The sequence below is a fragment of the Microcaecilia unicolor genome, chromosome 2 (genome assembly GCF_901765095.1).
Source record: "Microcaecilia unicolor chromosome 2, aMicUni1.1, whole genome shotgun sequence".
Lineage (NCBI taxonomy): Eukaryota > Metazoa > Chordata > Amphibia > Gymnophiona > Siphonopidae > Microcaecilia > Microcaecilia unicolor.
This window is the reverse complement of record NC_044032.1, coordinates 70,456,384-70,475,655: the sequence shown is the minus strand read 5'-3', so window position 1 is coordinate 70,475,655 and position 19,272 is coordinate 70,456,384. Positions and strand designations below refer to the sequence as shown.

At 42.6% G+C, this 19,272-nt stretch overlaps 1 protein-coding gene across 1 annotated transcript in view; it reads right to left on the bottom strand.

Moving 5' to 3' along the window:
- The window catches only part of SPEF2 (sperm flagellar 2), a gene marked incomplete at its 5' end in the record, with an annotated part of 550,273 nt that overhangs the window by 372,978 nt on the left and 158,023 nt on the right, over positions 1 to 19,272 (bottom strand). Inside the window, one exon of the mRNA XM_030191922.1 lies at positions 1,522 to 1,710. Coding sequence (XP_030047782.1) covers positions 1,522 to 1,710 — 189 coding nt within the window. The remainder of the gene's footprint in view (positions 1 to 1,521; positions 1,711 to 19,272) is intronic.

The following is a 19,272-nucleotide window of genomic DNA, read 5'->3' as shown; positions in this document are numbered from 1 at the left end:
TAGCTATACTGTGCCTTGCAGTGTACACCCAGTGCACAACACAAGCTGTGGTATAATATTTAAATAGTAATGAGCTGGTTTACATGCATCTGCATGTTTTGCATCTCATTAATACAGAACATGGGGTATCTTATTTAAAGCTGTGTTAGGGCACTGCAGCCAGTGTTAGAGGCTTTTAATATGTATTAAGGGGCAAATCGCACAGGTTAGTTTCCTAACGAAGCATGATAACTTCCTTCCTAGGACTGAAATACAAACCAACCAACCAACCTGTTTTCTGGTTGCTTGGCATTTTTCTCATTCAAGAGCTCAGTAAGAATAAGAAAAGAAAATGTGAGGGATAGATATTCAGTCCTGGTTAAATTTCTTGTGCCTGCCTATTCGCCGATATTCAGCAACACTTAATGAACCATCTGGTTACAGCTGGGTGGACTATGGGTAGAGCTCGGGCAGAGCTGATGCTTTACCCATCAAGCTAACCGTGCACTGGTCTGAATGTTAACTTTCAGCTGGCCACACTAACTGAAAATGCAATGCCCAACACTGACTATCTGGGTTCAGTTCATCACGGTGGCTGTCAGCAACTGACATCCATGGGCTGAATATTTCCTCCTAAGTTCTTTATTGTTTTAGGGGAAATTTTTATATAGCTTATTTAGCTGCAAATTGAGAGTTGCTTCAATGTATGCACTTCACTCAAGAACTATCACTCATGTTGTTTTTCTTTAAAAATTAACAAGTACAAAGCACAGAGACTAAAAGTGTCCACAGACTTTGTATATGCTACATGTGTCGGCAGCAAGGGGCAGGCTGAGAGAATAACATAGGTACTCATACTTTTGGAAAATCTAGTTCTCCATTCCCTGACCTAAATGAACTGGCAGAAATGTTTTTCTTTTACAAAGTTAAAAATATGTGAACTATGAACCCTCCCATACTTTTAGCAGCATCCAAGGAGGGCAATTTTCAGTCAACCCATTTAATTGGGCAAATGCTTCTACTATACAGGCAAATGTCTTTGAAACCTGTCCTCTTAAAATGATTTTTCAAAATTAAACCTTTGGCTTTTTAAAATGCTTAGAAGATTTAGCACGGCTCAACATTATTTACAACCTTCCTGAACCCTTACGCCAAGCCCCCTCCCTGCCCGTCTTCAAGTCTTTGCTTAAAGCCCACCTCTTCAATGCTGCGTTCGGCACCTAACCCTTACCGTTCAGTGAATCCAGACTGCCCCAATTTGACTGCCCCTATCGGACCGACCGTTCACTTGTCTATTAGATTGTAAGCTCTTTGAGCAGGGACTGTCTCTCTTTGTTAAATTGTACAGCGCTGCGTAACTCTAGTAGCGCTCTAGAAATGTTAAGTAGTAGTAGTAGTAGTAGTATCACAGGTAGTTTAAAATGTTGCAACTATGATAGAATTTTGCACTAATAATTCTAAGCTGTCCCCTTAGTATACCTTGGGTAAAATCAAATCATAGAATGAAATTGTGCCTTAGTTATATAATAAATAATCATTTACCGCTTCTCTGTCAAGAGCATCTTGGAACTCTTTCAGTCGTCTCTCTTCATATTGTTTTTCTCTAAAAATTCTATTCTGCCATAAAATTTCTTTTTCATGTCGAACATGCATGAGTTGTACAGCGATTCTGCGCTCCTGCTGCGACTGTCTCATCAAGCGGATAATAAGTTGCTCCTCCCGGTAAGCTTCCTGAAAAGGAATCATCCTAAGGTCTTTTGACAGAATTTAACAAAAATATAATACTGCATCCTTTTTTATTTTGCAAGCTTTTTAAATTCAGTAAATTCAACAAATAACACTATCTATATTCAATATCATATGGATTATAAATTATAATCAAATGAAATATTATCAGCAGCCTATCCCCTGTTTACTAAGCCACGTGCATGCTGACTGTATCGGCATTGCAGCGTGGCTTAGTAAGCAGGGAGGTATATCATCAGTAGTGAAATATTGAGGCATTAGATGCTATATGATTAATATTCAGAATTATTTATCCAGTCAACTCTAAACATGATGGAGGTAATTTTATAAAGGAATTTTCATGCATGAAAAAGCTTTTACAAAATGAACCACAGGGTTTACACATGTAAAAGTATGGATGGTGATAAGAATATATGTATACTGTTACACAAACAGTGTGTAGGCATGTTCTGGGGTTGCATTTGGGTAAAGCACAGGTGAAGTTGCAATTTCCCCGTATAATTAAAATATATAAATACACAATTATTCACATTATCTCAGGTAGTTTAACATTTGGCAATTACTATGGTTTCTGTGGACTTGTGGAGGGTAATTTTCTAACAAGACACCTACATTAATAGGGCAAAGGAGTGCATATTTGTCTACTTTATAAAGACACATAAGTACTTACATGTCTTTTAAAACACTAGCACAAATTCTCCAGGACTCACACCTAGATTGAAAGTGTGGACATTAGGTCTGCTCAAGAGCAAGTCTAAATGTATATGTGTATCTTATAAAATATGTGCATAGATCACAACCCCCTTCCACATTTTCTCCAGCCTCCACCCTTGAACATGTGTACTATACAAGTACAAACTGGCTTCTACTATGCATACTTTTAGGCATAATCTAATTTTATACAAGCCCATTCACAAGCATACAGTGGTGGAAATAAGTATTTGATCCCTTGCTGATTTTGTAAGTTTGCCCACTGACAAAGACATGAGCAGCCCATAATTGAAGGGTAGGTTATTGGTAACAGTGAGAGATAGCACATCACAAATTAAATCCGGAAAATCACATTGTGGAAAGTATATGAATTTATTTGCATTCTGCAGAGGGAAATAAGTATTTAATCCCTCTGGCAAACAAGACCTAATACTTGGTGGCAAAACCCTTGTTGGCAAGCACAGCGGTCAGACGTCTTCTGTAGTTGATGATGAGGTTTGCACACATGTCAGGAGGAATTTTGGTCCACTCCTCTTTGCAGATCATCTCTAAATCATTAAGAGTTCTGGGCTGTCGCTTGGCAACTCGCAGCTTCAGCTCCCTCCATAAGTTTTCAATGGGATTAAGGTCTGGTGACTGGCTAGGCCACTCCATGACCCTAATGTGCTTCTTCCTGAGCCACTCCTTTGTTGCCTTGGCTGTATGTTTTGGGTCATTGTCGTGCTGGAAGACCCAGCCACGACCCATTTTTAAGGCCCTGGCGGAGGGAAGGAGGTTGTCACTCAGAATTGTACGGTACATGGCCCCATCCATTCTCCCATTGATGCGGTGAAGTAGTCCTGTGCCCTTAGCAGAGAAACACCCCCAAAACATAACATTTCCACCTCCATGCTTGACAGTGGGGACGGTGTTCTTTGGGTCATAGGCAGCATTTCTCTTCCTCCAAACACGGCGAGTTGAGTTCATGCCAAAGAGCTCAATTTTTGTCTCATCTGACCACAGCACCTTCTCCCAATCACTCTCGGCATCATCCAGGTGTTCACTGGCAAACTTCAGACGGGCCGTCACATGTGCCTTCCGGAGCAGGGGGACCTTGCGGGCACTGCAGGATTGCAATCCGTTATGTCGTAATGTGTTACCAATGGTTTTCGTGGTGACAGTGGTCCCAGCTGCCTTGAGATCATTGACAAGTTCCCCCCTTGTAGTTGTAGGCTGATTTCTAACCTTCCTCATGATCAAGGATACCCCACGAGGTGAGATTTTGCGTGGAGCCCCAGATCTTTGTCGATTGACAGTCATTTTGTACTTCTTCCATTTTCTTACTATGGCACCAACAGTTGTCTCCTTCTCGCCCAGCGACTTACTGATGGTTTTGTAGCCCATTCCAGCCTTGTGCAGGTGTATGATCTTGTCCCTGACATCCTTAGACAGCTCCTTGCTCTTGGCCATTTTGTAGAGGTTAGAGTCTGACTGATTCACTGAGTCTGTGGACAGGTGTCTTTCATACAGGTGACCATTGCCGACAGCTGTCTGTCATGCAGGTAACGAGTTGATTTGGAGCATCTACCTGGTCTGTAGGGGCCAGATCTCTTACTGGTTGGTGGGGGATCAAATACTTATTTCCCTCTGCAGAATGCAAATAAATTCATATACTTTCCGCAATGTGATTTTCCGGATTTAATTTGTGATGTGCTATCTCTCACTGTTACCAATAACCTACCCTTCAATTATGGGCTGCTCATGTCTTTGTCAGTGGGCAAACTTACAAAATCAGCAAGGGATCAAATACTTATTTCCACCACTGTAAATCAGCCTTTTGTGTTAGCATATGCCAGCTGATTTTTAACCCATTAGTGACCAATCCCATATGGGAACATTGGGCACTAATAGTGGGCACTAATAGGTTAAAACCATTGTCAGCCTGCTTCTCCTCGAAGAAAGATCTGTACAATCTATCCGGTCTGCCCAACAGTGGGCAGTGGGTTTTGGGTGGGATTTGGGGGGGCTCAGCACACAAGGGAAGGGTGCTATGTACCTGGAAGCTAATTTTGTTTTTTTTTTATTAATTTTTTAAAGTGCCCCCTAGGGTGCCCGGTTGGTGTCCTGGCATGTCAGGGGGGCCAGTGCACTAGAAATGCTGGCTCCTCCCACGGCCAAATGCCTTACATTTCGCCGGATTTGAGATGGCCGGCTCCGGTTTCCATTATGGCAGAAAATCGGAGCCGCCCATCTCATCTAACCCTGGCAAGCAATTTGGCCGGCGCCAAGCGTATTTTGAAAATACGCTTGGCTCCGCCCCCTTCGCGGAGCCAGCCCCGAAGATGGCCGCCCATCGATTTGGCCGGCGCCGTTCGATTATGCCCCTCAATGTGTCGTTTATACGATTCCATAGTGATACATTATATTTCAATAGAGAAATATAAATCCAGGACTCACTTTACAAATAGCTCAATTGTGCTCTCATAGTTATGAAGTTGTATAAAAGATACCTATGTAGAAATGGCATCTAAAGGTTTAAATCGGTCACATTCTCTGACATGTTGTCCAACATCTGTTATAGGTTTTTCCATGTTGAAGCATTTTTGGTTTAATCAGCTACACATTGCATCTCATATTTGTGAGTTCAACAAATGGGTAATTATTTTCAACATTTTTTCAGTGATGGATTCAATCTCATCACTTGCCTTTTTGGAATACTTTTTTTTATTAATTTAATTATTTATTTTTTATTAATTTATTTTATTATAATATTTTCTTAGTATCATTTATTTTGTATTTCATATTTTTTAGTTTTTTCACTTTTTTAATTTTTATTTTAATTCATTTTTCTTTATTTGTTGACTTTCAGATATTATTTCTTCAGTTTTTTTAGTCTTTACTTTTCATTTCTCATTCGTCAGGTTTTTTATGCTTCAGGATTTATATGATCAGACAGCGAGTGGAGGAGTAGCCTAGTGGTTAGGGTGGTGGACTTTGGTCCTGGGGAACTGAGGAACTGAGTTCGATTCCCACTTCAGGCACAGGCAGCTCCTTGTGACTCTGGGCAAGTCACTTAACCCTCCATTGCCCCATGTAAGCCGCATTGAGCCTGCCATGAGTGGGAAAGCGCGGGGTACAAATGTAATAAAAAATATCTGTTAGGTATGTATTCAATTGATTTATATATTTAGGTTGCATATTCAGTCACTTTGCAGCACATATTTTACTATTTTATTATTTCATCATTATCATTATTTCATATTTAATGTTCCATATGCAATGTATAGGCGGCTCTTTTAATTATTTTAATAATTTTAATATTTATTTTGGTCATATTTAGTTTCATCAATGGTATACATGTAATTTGATGTTATAATTGGAATAATTCACTATTTTAAATTATAATCATGTCATATTAAATATTTTATAAGAGTTTTAATACAAAAGAAATTCTAAAGACTATTTCAGTTATCATAATATGTATCCATTCCATATTTAAGTTTATGACATAAATATGATTATATTGTGGTATATACGTACATATGATTTGATGATATTTTACTAATTTTGATATATATGTCTTTTCATGGTGTTTAGTGTTATTAGCTGAGATGACATTTTATATTTTAAGTTATTAATGTACATATAATTGTTTGTCTTGTAGCCCCTGATGCAGCCCAGTTGGGCGAAACACGGCCTGTGTCGGGCTTTCTAATTTTATTACCACCTATTTTTAATAAATATTGTTTTATCATCCACGTATTTGCTTTGGTTATTTCCCATACTATTGAAACAGGACATTTAGGAACTCCCAACAGAGAAGTTTCAACAATGGTGAAAAAAAGCCAAGAGTGTGTTAGAGGAGAGCAAAGAATACAAATTATCTCAGTCAACTTCTAAACAGGTTCACCTCACTCAGCACTAAAGAAGTTACAAACTCTTCAAAACACTGCCATCTGTTTACTCTGTCGTGCCCATCGTTATGATCACACAATAACTCTTTTAAAGTAGTATCATTGGTTACCGGTCCAACAATGCATCATTTACAAGGTTGCGGCACTGACATTCAATGCTCTCCAAGTAGGTTTACCTGACTACCTTTCCTGTCTCACAATTCCTTATTCTAAAGCAAGAGTTCTACGCTCTATAAACAATCATTGCCTAATCCTCCCAAGTCCCAAATTTGCATATTTAGAATCAACTAGACATTGCGCATTTTTCTTTATTTCACCTCACGTCTGGAACAACCTTTCTCTTTCCCTCTACAATAACATCTCCTTTAAAAAGTTTAAATCCAAATTCAAGACTGGGCTATTCATGCAGACTTTCGGAGTACCAGACCTTTTATCAGCTTTCCTTTTGTTTTTCCATTTTTTTAATGATGGTTTTATTTCTCCTCCTCCAGTTCCCTCTCTCCACCTGTTTGTCTTTTGTCCCTCTAAGTGTGAGTGAATCCACTTTCCTATCATACAATGGAGTTCTTTTTCTTATATGTTTGTAGTATGTACACCGCTCTGCCCTGAGTAGTCAGTTTCAGTGAAATAGAAAGCACTAATAAACTATAGACCTCTAGATAAAAGGAAAAAACACAATTTGAAGTGTCTGTATACAAATGGTAGAAGTTTAAAAAAATAAGATGGGAGAGTTAGAGAATAAAGCACTAAATGAAGAGGTAGATATAAAAGGCATCTCAGACACCTAGTGGAAGACTGCAATGGGTCACTGTGTTAACAGGGTACAAATTATATCACGATAGACTGAATCAAATTGGAGGGCGGGATTGTGCTATATGTTAAAAAGGAAATTGAGTCAAACAAAATAAACATTCTACATGAAACAGATAGCAGTGTGGAATCCTTATGGATAAAAATTCCATGTGTGAAGGGAAGTTGTATACTAGTAGGGCTGTACTACTGTCTGCCAGGACAGAACGAACAGGCAGATGAAGAAATGTTTATGGAAGTTAGGAAAGCAGGCAAATTGGGCAACAGTACAATAATGGATGATTTCAATTACCCAATATTGTATGTTAAATCAGGAGTGCATCACTTTTAAGCTCTGCTCCTTAACCCACAAAGAGGCATATTTTCAAAGCACTTAGCCTTCCAAAGTTCCATAGAAACCTATGGAACTTTGGAAGGCTAAGTGCTTTGAAAATATGCCTCAAAATCATCTATGGGTTGGATCCTGAGTACATGCTCCCATTGATCAACCTTCCACCCAGGAATGCCATGCCTGCTGCACGGACATATCTCCATCAACACTTCCCAAATTGTAAGGGTGTCAAGTACAAAAGGATTTTCACCTCTTCCTTCCGCTACTGGTGCCCTAAATCCTGGAACGCTCTCCCGCAGCACCTTAAAGCACAAATGGAGCACAGCCTTTTCAAGAAGCTGCTGAAAACCCACTTCTTTACCAAAGGTTACACCCCTAGTTACTCCACAAATTGATAACCCCTTCCTGCTCCCCACCCTGCTCAGCTTTCTGTTGCTAGTTATTTTTTCCCACCGTCTATCCTCTATCTCCTCTGCACTGTATATCTGCTTGTTTGTATATTTGCCTAATTTTTGTAAGCCACATTGTGCCTGCATGAGTGGGAAAATGTGGGATATAAATGAACAATAAATAAATAGTAAAATTCCTAGAAATAATCAATGACTGCTTCTTGGAGCAACTGGTCCAGGAATCAACAAGAAGGGGAGCTATTTTAGATCTAGTCCTTAGTGAAATGCAGGGCATAGTACATAGTTCGGTCCGCTGGGAAACAGTAACATGATCAAATTAGAGCTAACATCTAGAGTGAACTCACAAAGGAAATCTACTATAGCAGCATTTAATTTTTGATAAAATGAGGAAAATGGTTAAAAAGAAGCTAAACAGAGTGGTTACAAAGGTTAAGACTTAAATCAGGCAGGGACATTGCTTAAAAAGTACCATCTTGGAAGCTCAGACTAGATATATTCCACACAGTTTCCAAAAGTGGAAAGAAGAGCAAACGACAGCCAGCATGTTTAAAAAGTGAAGTGGAAGATGCTATTAGAGCAAAAAGAACATTCCCTCAAAGAATGGAAAAAGGACCCAAATGAAGAAAATAAGAAGCAACATAATCACTAGTACGTTAGATGTAAAGCATTGATAAAGAAGGCTAAAAGAGAATATAAAGAGAAACTTGCTGCAGAGGCAAAAACTCACATGAACAACTTTTTCAGGTACATCAGAAGCAGAAAGACTGTAAGGGAATCCGTGGGACTATTAGATCATGAAGGAGCAACAGGGGCATTCAGGGCGGACAAGGTCATAGCAGAGAGACAATTAATTATTTGCTCTGGTCTTTGAGGAAGAAGATGTAAGAGATCTATCTATACCTCAAGGGTGACAATGTGGAGGAACTGAAAGAAATCTTGTTTAACCTGGAAGACGTACTGAGCCTAACTGACAAATTAAAGAGTAGCAAACCACCTGAAATGGACGGCATGCACCCAAAAGTACTGAAAGAACTCAAATATGAAATTGCTGACCTGTTGTTAGTGATCTGTAACTTGCCATTATAATCGTCCATAGTACCTAAAGATTGGAGGGTGGCCAATGTGACACCAATATTTTAAAAGGGTTCCAGGGGTGATCCGGGAAATTACAGATTGGTAAGCCTGACTTCAGTGCCAGGCAAAACAGTGGAAACTATTATAAAGAATAAAATTATGTAACACATAGATAAGCATGGTTTAATGGGATAGAGTCAGTATGGATTCAGCCAAGGGAAGTCTTGCCTCACCAATCAGTTCATTTCTTTGAAGAAGTGAATAAACATGCAGATAAAGGTGAGGCAGTTGATACAGTGTATCTAGATTTTCAGAAAGCTTTTGATAAAGTTCCTCGTGAAAGACTCCTGAGAAAATTAAAAAGTCATGGAAAAGGAGACAATGTCCTTCTGTGGATTAGGAATTGGTTATTGGACAGAAAACAGAGGGTAGGGTTAATGGCTATTTTTCTCAATGGAGGAGGGTGAATAGTGGAGTGCACCAGGGATCTATACTGGGACTGGTGCTATTTAACATATTTATAAATGATCTGGAAATCGGCGCAGCCTATTGAAAGTGAATTGGTTATGTTGGCAACACTGCACAGCCAGCCACTAGTGAGGCTTTGTAAACAAGGGCCTAAATTTGCAGATGACACAAAAACTATTAAAAGTTGTAAAAACACATGCGGATTGTCAAAAATTGCAGGAAGAGTGGGCATCCAAATGGCAGATGAAATGTAATGTGGACAAATTCAAAGTGATGCACACTGGGAAGAATAATCTGAATCATAGCTACCTGATGCTAAGGTTCACCTTAGCAAGAAAAGGATCTAGATACCATTGTAGACAATATGCTGAAATCTTCTGCTCAGTGTGTGGCGGCAGCCAAAAAAGCAAACAGAACACTAGAATTATTAGGAAAGGGATGCAAAATAAAACCAAGAATATTATAATGCCTCTGTTATGCTCCGTGGTGCGATCTTACTTTGAGTATTGTGTTCAATTCTGGTCGCCATATCTCAAAAAAGACATAGCAGAATTAGAAAAGATTCAAAGAAGAGCGACCAACATGATAAAGGAGATGGAACTCCTATAATATAAGGAAAGGCTAAAGAGATTAGGGTTCTTCAGATTGGAAAAAGAGACAGTTAAGGTCTACAAAATCCTGAATGGTACAGAACGCATAAAAGTTAATTGATTTTTCACTCTTTCAAAAAGTACAAAGACTAGGGGACACTAAGTGAAGTTAAATGGAAATACTTGCGGAACTATTGTTAGTAATATGTCATTTATGTTTAAAATCAAGCATGGTACCAGAAGATTGGAGGGTGGCCAATGTAATGCCGATTTTTAAAAAAGGTTCCAGAGGAGATCTGGGAAATTATAGACCAGTGAGCCTGACGCTGGTGCCGGCCAAAATGGTAGCGACTATTATAAAGAACAAAATTACAGAGCATATTCAAAAACATGGATTAATGAGACAAAGCCAACATGGATTTAGTGAAGGGAAATCATGCCTCATCAATCTATTCCATTTCTTTGAAGGGGTGAACAAACGTGTGGATAAAGGTGAGCCGGTTTATATTGTGTATCTGGATTTTCAAAAGGCATTTGACAAAGTACCTAATGAAAGACTCCAGAGGACATTGGAGAGTCATGGGATAGGAGGTAGTGTCCTATTGTGGATTAAAAATTGGTTAAAGTATAGAAAACAAAGAGTAGGGTTAAATGATCAGTATTCTTAATGGAGAAGGGAATTAGTGGGGTTCCCCAGGGGTCTGTGCTGGGACTGCTGCTTTTTAACAAATGTATAAATGACCTAGAGATGGGAGTAACTAGTGAGGTAATTAAATTAAATTTGCTGATATACACAAAGTTATTCAAAGTTGTTACATCGCAAGAGGATTGTGAAAAATTACAAGAGGACCTTATGAGACTGGGAGACTGGGCATCTAAATGGCAGATGATGTTTAATGTCAGCAAGTGCAAATTGATGCATGTGGGAAAGAGGAACCCGAATTATAGCTACACTGACCAAGAAAGGGATCTAGGTGTTGAAACATTGAAATCTTCGTCTCAGTAACTGCGGCAGCTAAGAAAGCAAATAGAATGTTAGGTATTAATAGGAAAGGAATGGAAAACAAAAATGAGGATGTTATAATGCCTTTGTATCGGTCCATGGTGCAACCGCACCTCAAATATTGTGTTCAATTCTGATCACCGCATCTCAAAAAAGATATAGTGGAATTAGAAAAGGTGCAGAGAAGGGCGACAAAAATGATAAAGGGGGTGGGACGACTTCCCTATAAGGAAAGGCTAAAGTGACTAGGGCTGAGGGGAGATATGATAGATGTCTATAAAATGAGTGGAGTGGAAAGGGTTGACGTGAAGTGTCTGTTTATTCTTTCCACAAATACAAGGACTAGGGGGCATTCGATAAAGATACAAAGTAGTTCATTTAAAATGAATAGGAGAAAAAGTTTCTTCAGTCAACATGTAATTAAACTCTTGAATTCGTTGCCAGAGAATGTGGTAAAGGCGGTTAGCTTAGCAGGGTTTAAAAAAGGTTTGGACGGCTTCCTAAAGGAAAAGTCCATAGACCATTATTAAAATGGACTTGGGGAAAATCCACTGCTTATTTCTGGGATAAGCAGCATAAAATGTTTTTTGGGATCTTGCCAGGTATTTGTGACCTGGATTGGCCACTGTTGGAAACAAAATGCTAGCCTTAATGGAGCTTTGGTCTGTCCCAGTATGTACTTTGTTAAAACAAATGGGATGAAATATTTTTTCACACAATGAACAGTTAAACTCTGGAACTCGTTGCCAGAGGATATGGTAACAGCAGTTAGAATATACGAGGAAAAGTCCATTGTCCATTATCTGCTAGACTTGAGGAAGCACAAAGACTTGTGAGTATCCCAAATGGCAATGTGGAAATATGCCTTTGAAGGATTCTGGGAGGCCAAGAACTCACCAGTGGGCTCATTTTCGAAAGAGAAGTACGCCCATCTTTCGACACAAATCGGATGATGGACGTCATTCTCACATAAACGTCCAAATCGGTATAATTGAAAGCCGATTTTGGACATCCCCAACTGCACTCCGTCTCAGGGACAGCCAAAGTTCAAGGGGGTGTGTCAGAGGTGTAGCGAAGGCGGGACTTGGGCGTGCTTAACACTTGGACGTCCTTGACCCATAATCGAAAAATAGAACGATGTCCCTGACGAGCACTTGGACGTTTTCACCTGGACCTGTTTTTCTTACGATTAAGGCACAAAAAGGTGCCCGAAATGACCAGATAACCACAAGAGAGAATCGGGGATGACCTCCCCTTACTCCCCCAGTGGTCACTACGGTAACCCCCTCCCACCCTCAAAAAACATCTTTCAAAATACTTTGTGCCAGCCTCAGATGTCATACTCTGGCCCATAACAGCAGTATGCAGGTCCCTGGAGCAGTTTTAATGGGGGCAGAGCACATCAGACAGGCGGACCCAGTCACATCCCCCCCTACCTGTTACTTTTGAGGAGGAAACAACGAGACCTCCAAAACCCACCACAAACCCACTGTACCCACATCTAGGTGCCCCCCAAAACCCACAAGGGCTATTGTACTGATGTACTGTTGTGGGTAGTGGGTTTTGGGGGGGGGGGGGGTTGGGGGGCTCAGCACACAAGGTAAGGGAGCTATGTTCCTAGCAGCAATTTATGAAGTCCACTGCAGTGCCCCCTAGGGTGCCCGGTTGGTGTCCTGGCATGTCAGGGGGACCAGTGCACTACAAATGCTGGCTCCTCCCACGATCAAATGGCTTGCATTTGTTCGTTTCTGAGATGGACGTCCTTGGTTTCCATTATCGCAGAAAACTAGAAATGTCCATGTCTAGGGATGACCAAATTTAAGGATTTGGACTTCCCTGACGGTATTTTCGAAACAGAAGATGGACGTCCATCTTGTTTCGAAAATACAGGTTTATACGCCCCTGGATCGGGACGTTTTGGAAGGACATCCAAATCAAAACATGAACATCTCTTTCGAAAATGCCCCTCCTGGTCTCACCACCAAAATCACTGAACATTAAGTCTTCATCAAGAAATGTGGGACTTGCAAACAAGTGGTGACTCCATTGAAATTCAGAGTTGGCTGTAAAGTTCTCTGCCCCTACCCCCCATCAAGTAGCAACCACAACCACATTATTGGGGCAGTACTGGCTTGACGACTCCTAGGTTAATCAAGTGACACAAGGTCTGCTTTACTATGTCCGGTTTGGGCTCAGTTCTGCAGGGTAACACCCGAAAGGGGTGTGAAACTGGTTCTGCAAATTTGAGTGAATAGCTAAGATGAACTATTTCTAGGTCTAGCAGGTCGAAAATAAGGAGGATCCACTCTCAGTGAAACAGACAAAGACTCCCTCCCACCAATTTTGCTGCAGAGGAGACCTGCTGAATCTCACTGGGGCACTATGGCCCCTCCAGCAAAGGGGTCGAGTAAGGAAGGAGCATGAGCCACCTGGCCTCTCACCCTTGAAAGGGCTGACCTTTCTGTGAACCCACCGAGAGTCAAAAAGAACTTTTCCTATTGGTACAGGAGCAATGCCAAACTCTGGGCAGAACCCTACCCGTTGAGGATCTAGAAGCAGGGGCTCTATTCTCTTGGAGTTACTGAGGCCTGGTTTCTCCCAGGCTATTAACGAACCACTAAAGGCTGTCCAGAGATAGGCTGACCTTCTACACATTGATGATAAGCACTGATTGCACTAAGGTGAACCCTTACGGAGTTGGTCTTGAGACCAGACACTGATAAGTGTAGAAGGTATTCAAGCAGGGTCCATGTAGGACAAGAAAAAGGATATAGGGCCTTGCTGTCACACCAGATGGCAAACCTCCTCCATTTAAAAGAATAACACCTTTTCATGGAATCTTTCCTGGAAGCAAGCAAGACTCAGGAGACACCCTCTGAAAGGCCTAAAGAGGCAACTTCTAAGTTCTCAACATCTAAGCCGTGAGAGCCAGAGACTGGAGGTTGGGATGTAGAAGCGACCCCTCATTCTGGGTGATGAGGGTCTGAAAACACTCCAATCTCCATGGTTCTTTGGAGGACAACTCCAGAAGAAGAGGGAACCAGATCTGACGGGGCCAAAAAGGTGCAATCAGAATCATGGTTCCGCAGTCTTGCCTGAGTTTCAGCAGAGTCTTTCCTACTTGAGGTATGGGAGGATACACATACAGGCCTGTTCCCCAATGTAGGAGAAAGGCATCTGACGCTAGTCTGTCGTGGGCCTGAAGTCTGGAACAGAATTGAGGGACTTTGTGATTTGTCTGAGTGGCAAAAAGATCCACCGAGAGGGTGCCCCAAGCTCGGAAGATCTTGCGGACAACGTCCATGTTGAGGGACCACTCGTGAGGTTGCATGATCCTGCTCAACCTGTCGGCCAGACTGTTGTTTACGCCTGCCAGATATGTGGCTTGGAGATACATTCCGAAACGGTGAGCCCAAAGCCACATCTGGACAAGTTCCCGACACAAGGGGCAAGATTCGGTGCCCCCCTGCTTGCTGGTGTAATACACAGCAACCTGATTGTCTGTCTGAATTAGGATGATCTGGTTGGACAGCCGATCTCTGAAAGCCTTGAGAGCGTTCCAGATCGCTCGCAATTCCAGGAGGTTGATCTGAAGACCCTTTTCCTGAAAGGACCAAACCCCTTGAGTGTGAAATCCATCTATATGAGCTCCCCACCCCAGGAGGGATGCATCCGTCGTCAGCACTTTTTGTGGCTGAGGAATTTGGAATGGACGTCCCAAGGTCAGATTGGATCAAATGGTCCACCACTGAAGGGAGCTGCAAAAATCGGTGGAGAGATGGATTGCATCCTCTAGATTCCCTGTGGCCTGGCACCACTGGGAAGCTAGGGTCCATTGAGCTGATCTCATATGTAGGCATGCCATGGGAGTCACATGAACTGTGGAGGCCATGTGCCCTAAAAGTCTCAACATCTGCCGAGCTGTGATCTGTTGAGATGCCCGAGCCAAGGACACTAGGGCCAGAAGATTGTCTGCCCTTGCCTGGGGAAGATAAGCTCGAGACATCCGTGTATCCAAGAGAGCTCCAATGAACTCCAATTTCTGCACTGGAACAAGATGGGACTTGGGATAATTTATTACAAACCCCAGTAGCTCTAGCAGTTGAATAGTCATCTGTATGAACCGTAGAGCCCCTGCCTCCGAAGTGGTCTTCACCAGTCAATCATCGAGATAAGGGAACACATGCACTCCCAGTCTGCTTAGCAATGCTGCGACAACTGCCAAGCACTTTGTGAAGACCCTGGGTGCAGATGCTAGGCCAAAGGGCAGTACACAGTACTGAAAGGTCTGAGTTCCCAACTGGAAGTACCAAGATGTGAGTATAGGCATCCTTTAAATCCACAGAGCATAGCCAATGGTTTTCCTGAATCATGGGAAACCACCCTGAACTTTTCTAGGACCAGAAATCTGTTCAGGGCTCTTAGATCTAGGATGGGACGCATCCCCCTTGTTTTCTTTTGCACAAGGAAGTTCCTGGAATAGAATCTCAGCCCTTCTTTCCCTGGTGGAACAGATTCGACCGCATTGGCCTTTAGAAGGGCGGAGAGTTCCTCTGCAAGTACCTGCTTGTGCTGGGAGCTGAAGGAGCTCTCGGTACCATGCCTGGAAGGAGATCAATGCCTTCGCTCGACGCCCGTCATCGAGACTCCTCGGTACCGAGGATGTGGAATCCTCACGCCTCCTTGGGGCCGGGGCCGGTGAAGGTCGGTCCCGGGGGGCCTGCATAGCAGTAGGCCTCGAGACGGGTGGAGACCCACTCAATGCCTTGCTGCTCCCAGCTCGAAGCAGTCTTTTGGCAGCCATTACCTGGACTCTCGGTGTCGCTGCTTACTCGACGTCGACGCCGATGCCGCCAACCTCGGTACCGATGTCGATGCCGACATCGAAGGACTGAACCGATCAGAAAAAAAGTCTCTCGCGCTGAGCCTCTCGAGCCACCTGGGTCCTTTTCTTCAATAACTTACACAGCTTACAGGCAGCTGGAAGATGATCGGGCCCAAGACACTGGAGGCACCACGCGTGGGGGTCAGTACCCGAGATAGTCTGGTTGCAGCGAGTACAGCGTTTGAAGCCGCTGGGAGCCTTCGATGACATGGGTGGGAAAATAGCGTCCGCGAAATCAAAAGGCTTGATTGTGCCAATTAAAAAGGCACAAAAAAGGGAAAAAAGATGCGGCCGAGCAGCCTAAAGGCGGCCGCAATGAAAAAAGAAAGGAAACTTGAAAACATGAGGAAAAAACTTAAAAATAAGGGAAAAAACTCTTTAGAAGGTAAATAAAAAGAAGAAAAAGGGTGCGATAAACACGAAAAAAGCGGTTCTCCTCAGCCAACAAAACAAGGGAGTAGTGGCGAGCAGAACTCTCTCGAAGCGCAGATGAAAAAGAACTGATCACTGCACGTTCGCGTCGCGGGCAGAAAGCCGCCCACGCATGTGCGGTGGGTCCGCCCGCGCGGCGAAATGTTCAGGAAGGTTCTTGAGCTTTTGAAGGTTTCTTCCATCTCCTGGGCCATCAAGGACAATGACCCACACGTAAGAATATTGAGCCTGCTTTTCCTCGAAGAATTATAAGGAGTGGCCTAGTGGTTAGGGTGGTGGACTTTGGTCCTGAGGAACTGAGTTCAATTCCCACTTCAGGCACAGGCAGCTCCTTGTGACTCTGAGCAAGTCACTTAACCCTCCATTGCCCCATGTAAGCTGCATTGAGCCTGCCATGAGTGGGAAAGCACGGGGTACAAATGTAATAAAAATAAAATAATTACAACATAAATAACCAAGTAAATTCCACTTACATAAGTACATAAGTAGTGCCATACTGGGAAAGACCAAAGGTCCATCTAGCCCAGCATCCTGTCACCGACAGTGGCCAATCCAGGTCAAGGGCACCTGGCACGCTCCCCAAACGTAAAAACATTCCAGACAAGTTATACCTAAAAATGCGGAATTTTTCCAAGTCCATTTAATAGCGGTCTATGGACTTGTCCTTTAGGAATCTATCTAACCCCTTTTTAAACTCCGTCAAGCTAACCGCCCGTACCACGTTCTCCGGCAACGAATTCCAGAGTCTAATTACACGTTGGGTGAAGAAAAATTTTCTCCGATTCGTTTTAAATTTACCACACTGTAGCTTCAACTCATGCCCTCTAGTCCTAGTATTTTTGGATAGCGTGAACAGTCGCTTCACATCCACCCGATCCATTCCACTCATTATTTTATACACTTCTATCATATCTCCCCTCAGCCGTCTCTTCTCCAAGCTGAAAAGCCCTAGCCTTCTCAGCCTCTCTTCATAGGAAAGTCGTCCCATCCCCACTATCATTTTCGTCGCCCTTCGCTGTACCTTTTCCAATTCTACTATATCTTTTTTGAGATACGGAGACCAGTACTGAACACAATACTCCACTTGTACAGAAAAGTGGTTAATCCAATATTTGGTCAAAAGTGAAATCTATAAAATAAAGGAAATATACAACTTTTTTCCTTAACCACAAAAGTCCACAATGTGGGAATGAAAACCTTCAAAAGGATTAAGTAATAATCAGTGAATCAGAAGGAAAAATGCAGATAAATCTCCAAGAAACTGTATATTCTGAACATTATACAGAGCTTGTAGATGGATTAACATATTCAGTTCCTACGCTCTTATTAGCAGCCAGGAATGATGACAATTGACCAGATAGAAAAAAACATATTTAACTATACATTTGCAGGGAAATTTTAAAAAGAAAAGGGCTCCTATCCGCAGTACCCCAGGTCACATCAAAAGAAAATCTCTCCTTCACTTCTGAGCATGCCTGAAGACATCTGGATAAATCCTTATTTTACTGTTCATAAACAGCACATCTTTATATTTGAAGAAAAGTTGCAGAACCAAGCCCCTGTCAGTTTTTAAAGTGCAAGTCACTATTAATGTAAGCTAGTTCCTTCACTTCCGTATCAGAGGTTTCCAAGATCTCTGAAACATTTAGATAAACTTGTACATCTTCTCTATTCTTTTTCTTAGGTAGTAACAAATATTATTTGTACTATAGGTGGCAAAGAGGGGCATAATCGAACGGGGCACCCAAGTTTTCCTGAGGACGTCCTCATAGGACATTCCCGCGAAGGGGCGGGGAAACCCGCATTATCGAAACAAGATGGGCGTCCATCTTTCATTTCGATAATACGGTCGGGGATGCCTAAATCTCAACATTTAGGTCGACCTGAGAGATGGTCGACCTTAGAGATGGTCATCCTTAGAGATGGTCGTCCCCGGTTTTCAGAGATAATGGAAACTGAGGATGCCCATCTCAGAAACGACCAAATCCAAGCCATTTGGTCGGGGGAGGGGCCAGCATTTGTAGTGCACTGGTCCCCCTGACATGCCAGGACACCAACTGGGCACCCTAGGGGGCACTGCAGTGGACTTCAGAAATTGCTCCCAGGTGCATAGCTCCCTTACCTTGTGTACTGAGCCCCCCAACCCCCCCCCCCCAAAAAAAAAAAAAAAAACCTACTCCCCACAACTGTACACCACTACCATAGCCCTAAGGGGTGAAAGGGGGCACCTACATGTGGGTACAGTGGGTTTCTGGTGGGTTTTGAAGGGCTCACATTTACCACCACAAGTGTAACAGGTAGGTGGGGGGTGGGCCTGGGTCTGCCTGTTTGAAGTGCACTGCACCCACTAAAACTGCTCCAGGGACCTGCATGCTGCTGTCAGGGAGCTGGGTAAGACATTTGAGGCTGGCATACAGGCTGACAAAAATATTTTTAAAGTTTTTTTTAGGGTGGGAGGGGGTTGGTGACCACTGGGGGAGTAAAGGGAGGTCATCTGGTCAGTTCGGGCACCTTTTTGAGGCTTGGTTGTAAGAAAAAATGGACCAAGTAAAGTCGGCCAAGTGCTCATCAGAGACGCCCTTCTTTTTTCCATTATCGGCCGAGGATGCCCATGTGTTAAGCATGCCCCAATCCCGCCTTCGCTATGCTTCCAACACTCCCCAGTGAACTTTGGTTGTCCCCGCGACAGAAAGCAGCTGAGGATGCCCAAAATCGGCTTTTGATTATGCCGATTTGGGCGACCCTGGGAGAAGGACGCCCATCTCCTGATTTGTGTCGAAAGATGGGCGCCCTTCTCTTTCGAAAATAAGTCTGAAAGACTCCTTCGGTATCTTCAATATCTCTATTAAGTACCTTATAAACACTTCACATGGTGATCTTTTCATGGTACTTTTGGAAAATTAATTAAGTGTAGGTTCAAAGCCCTAGCCTGATTTTCTA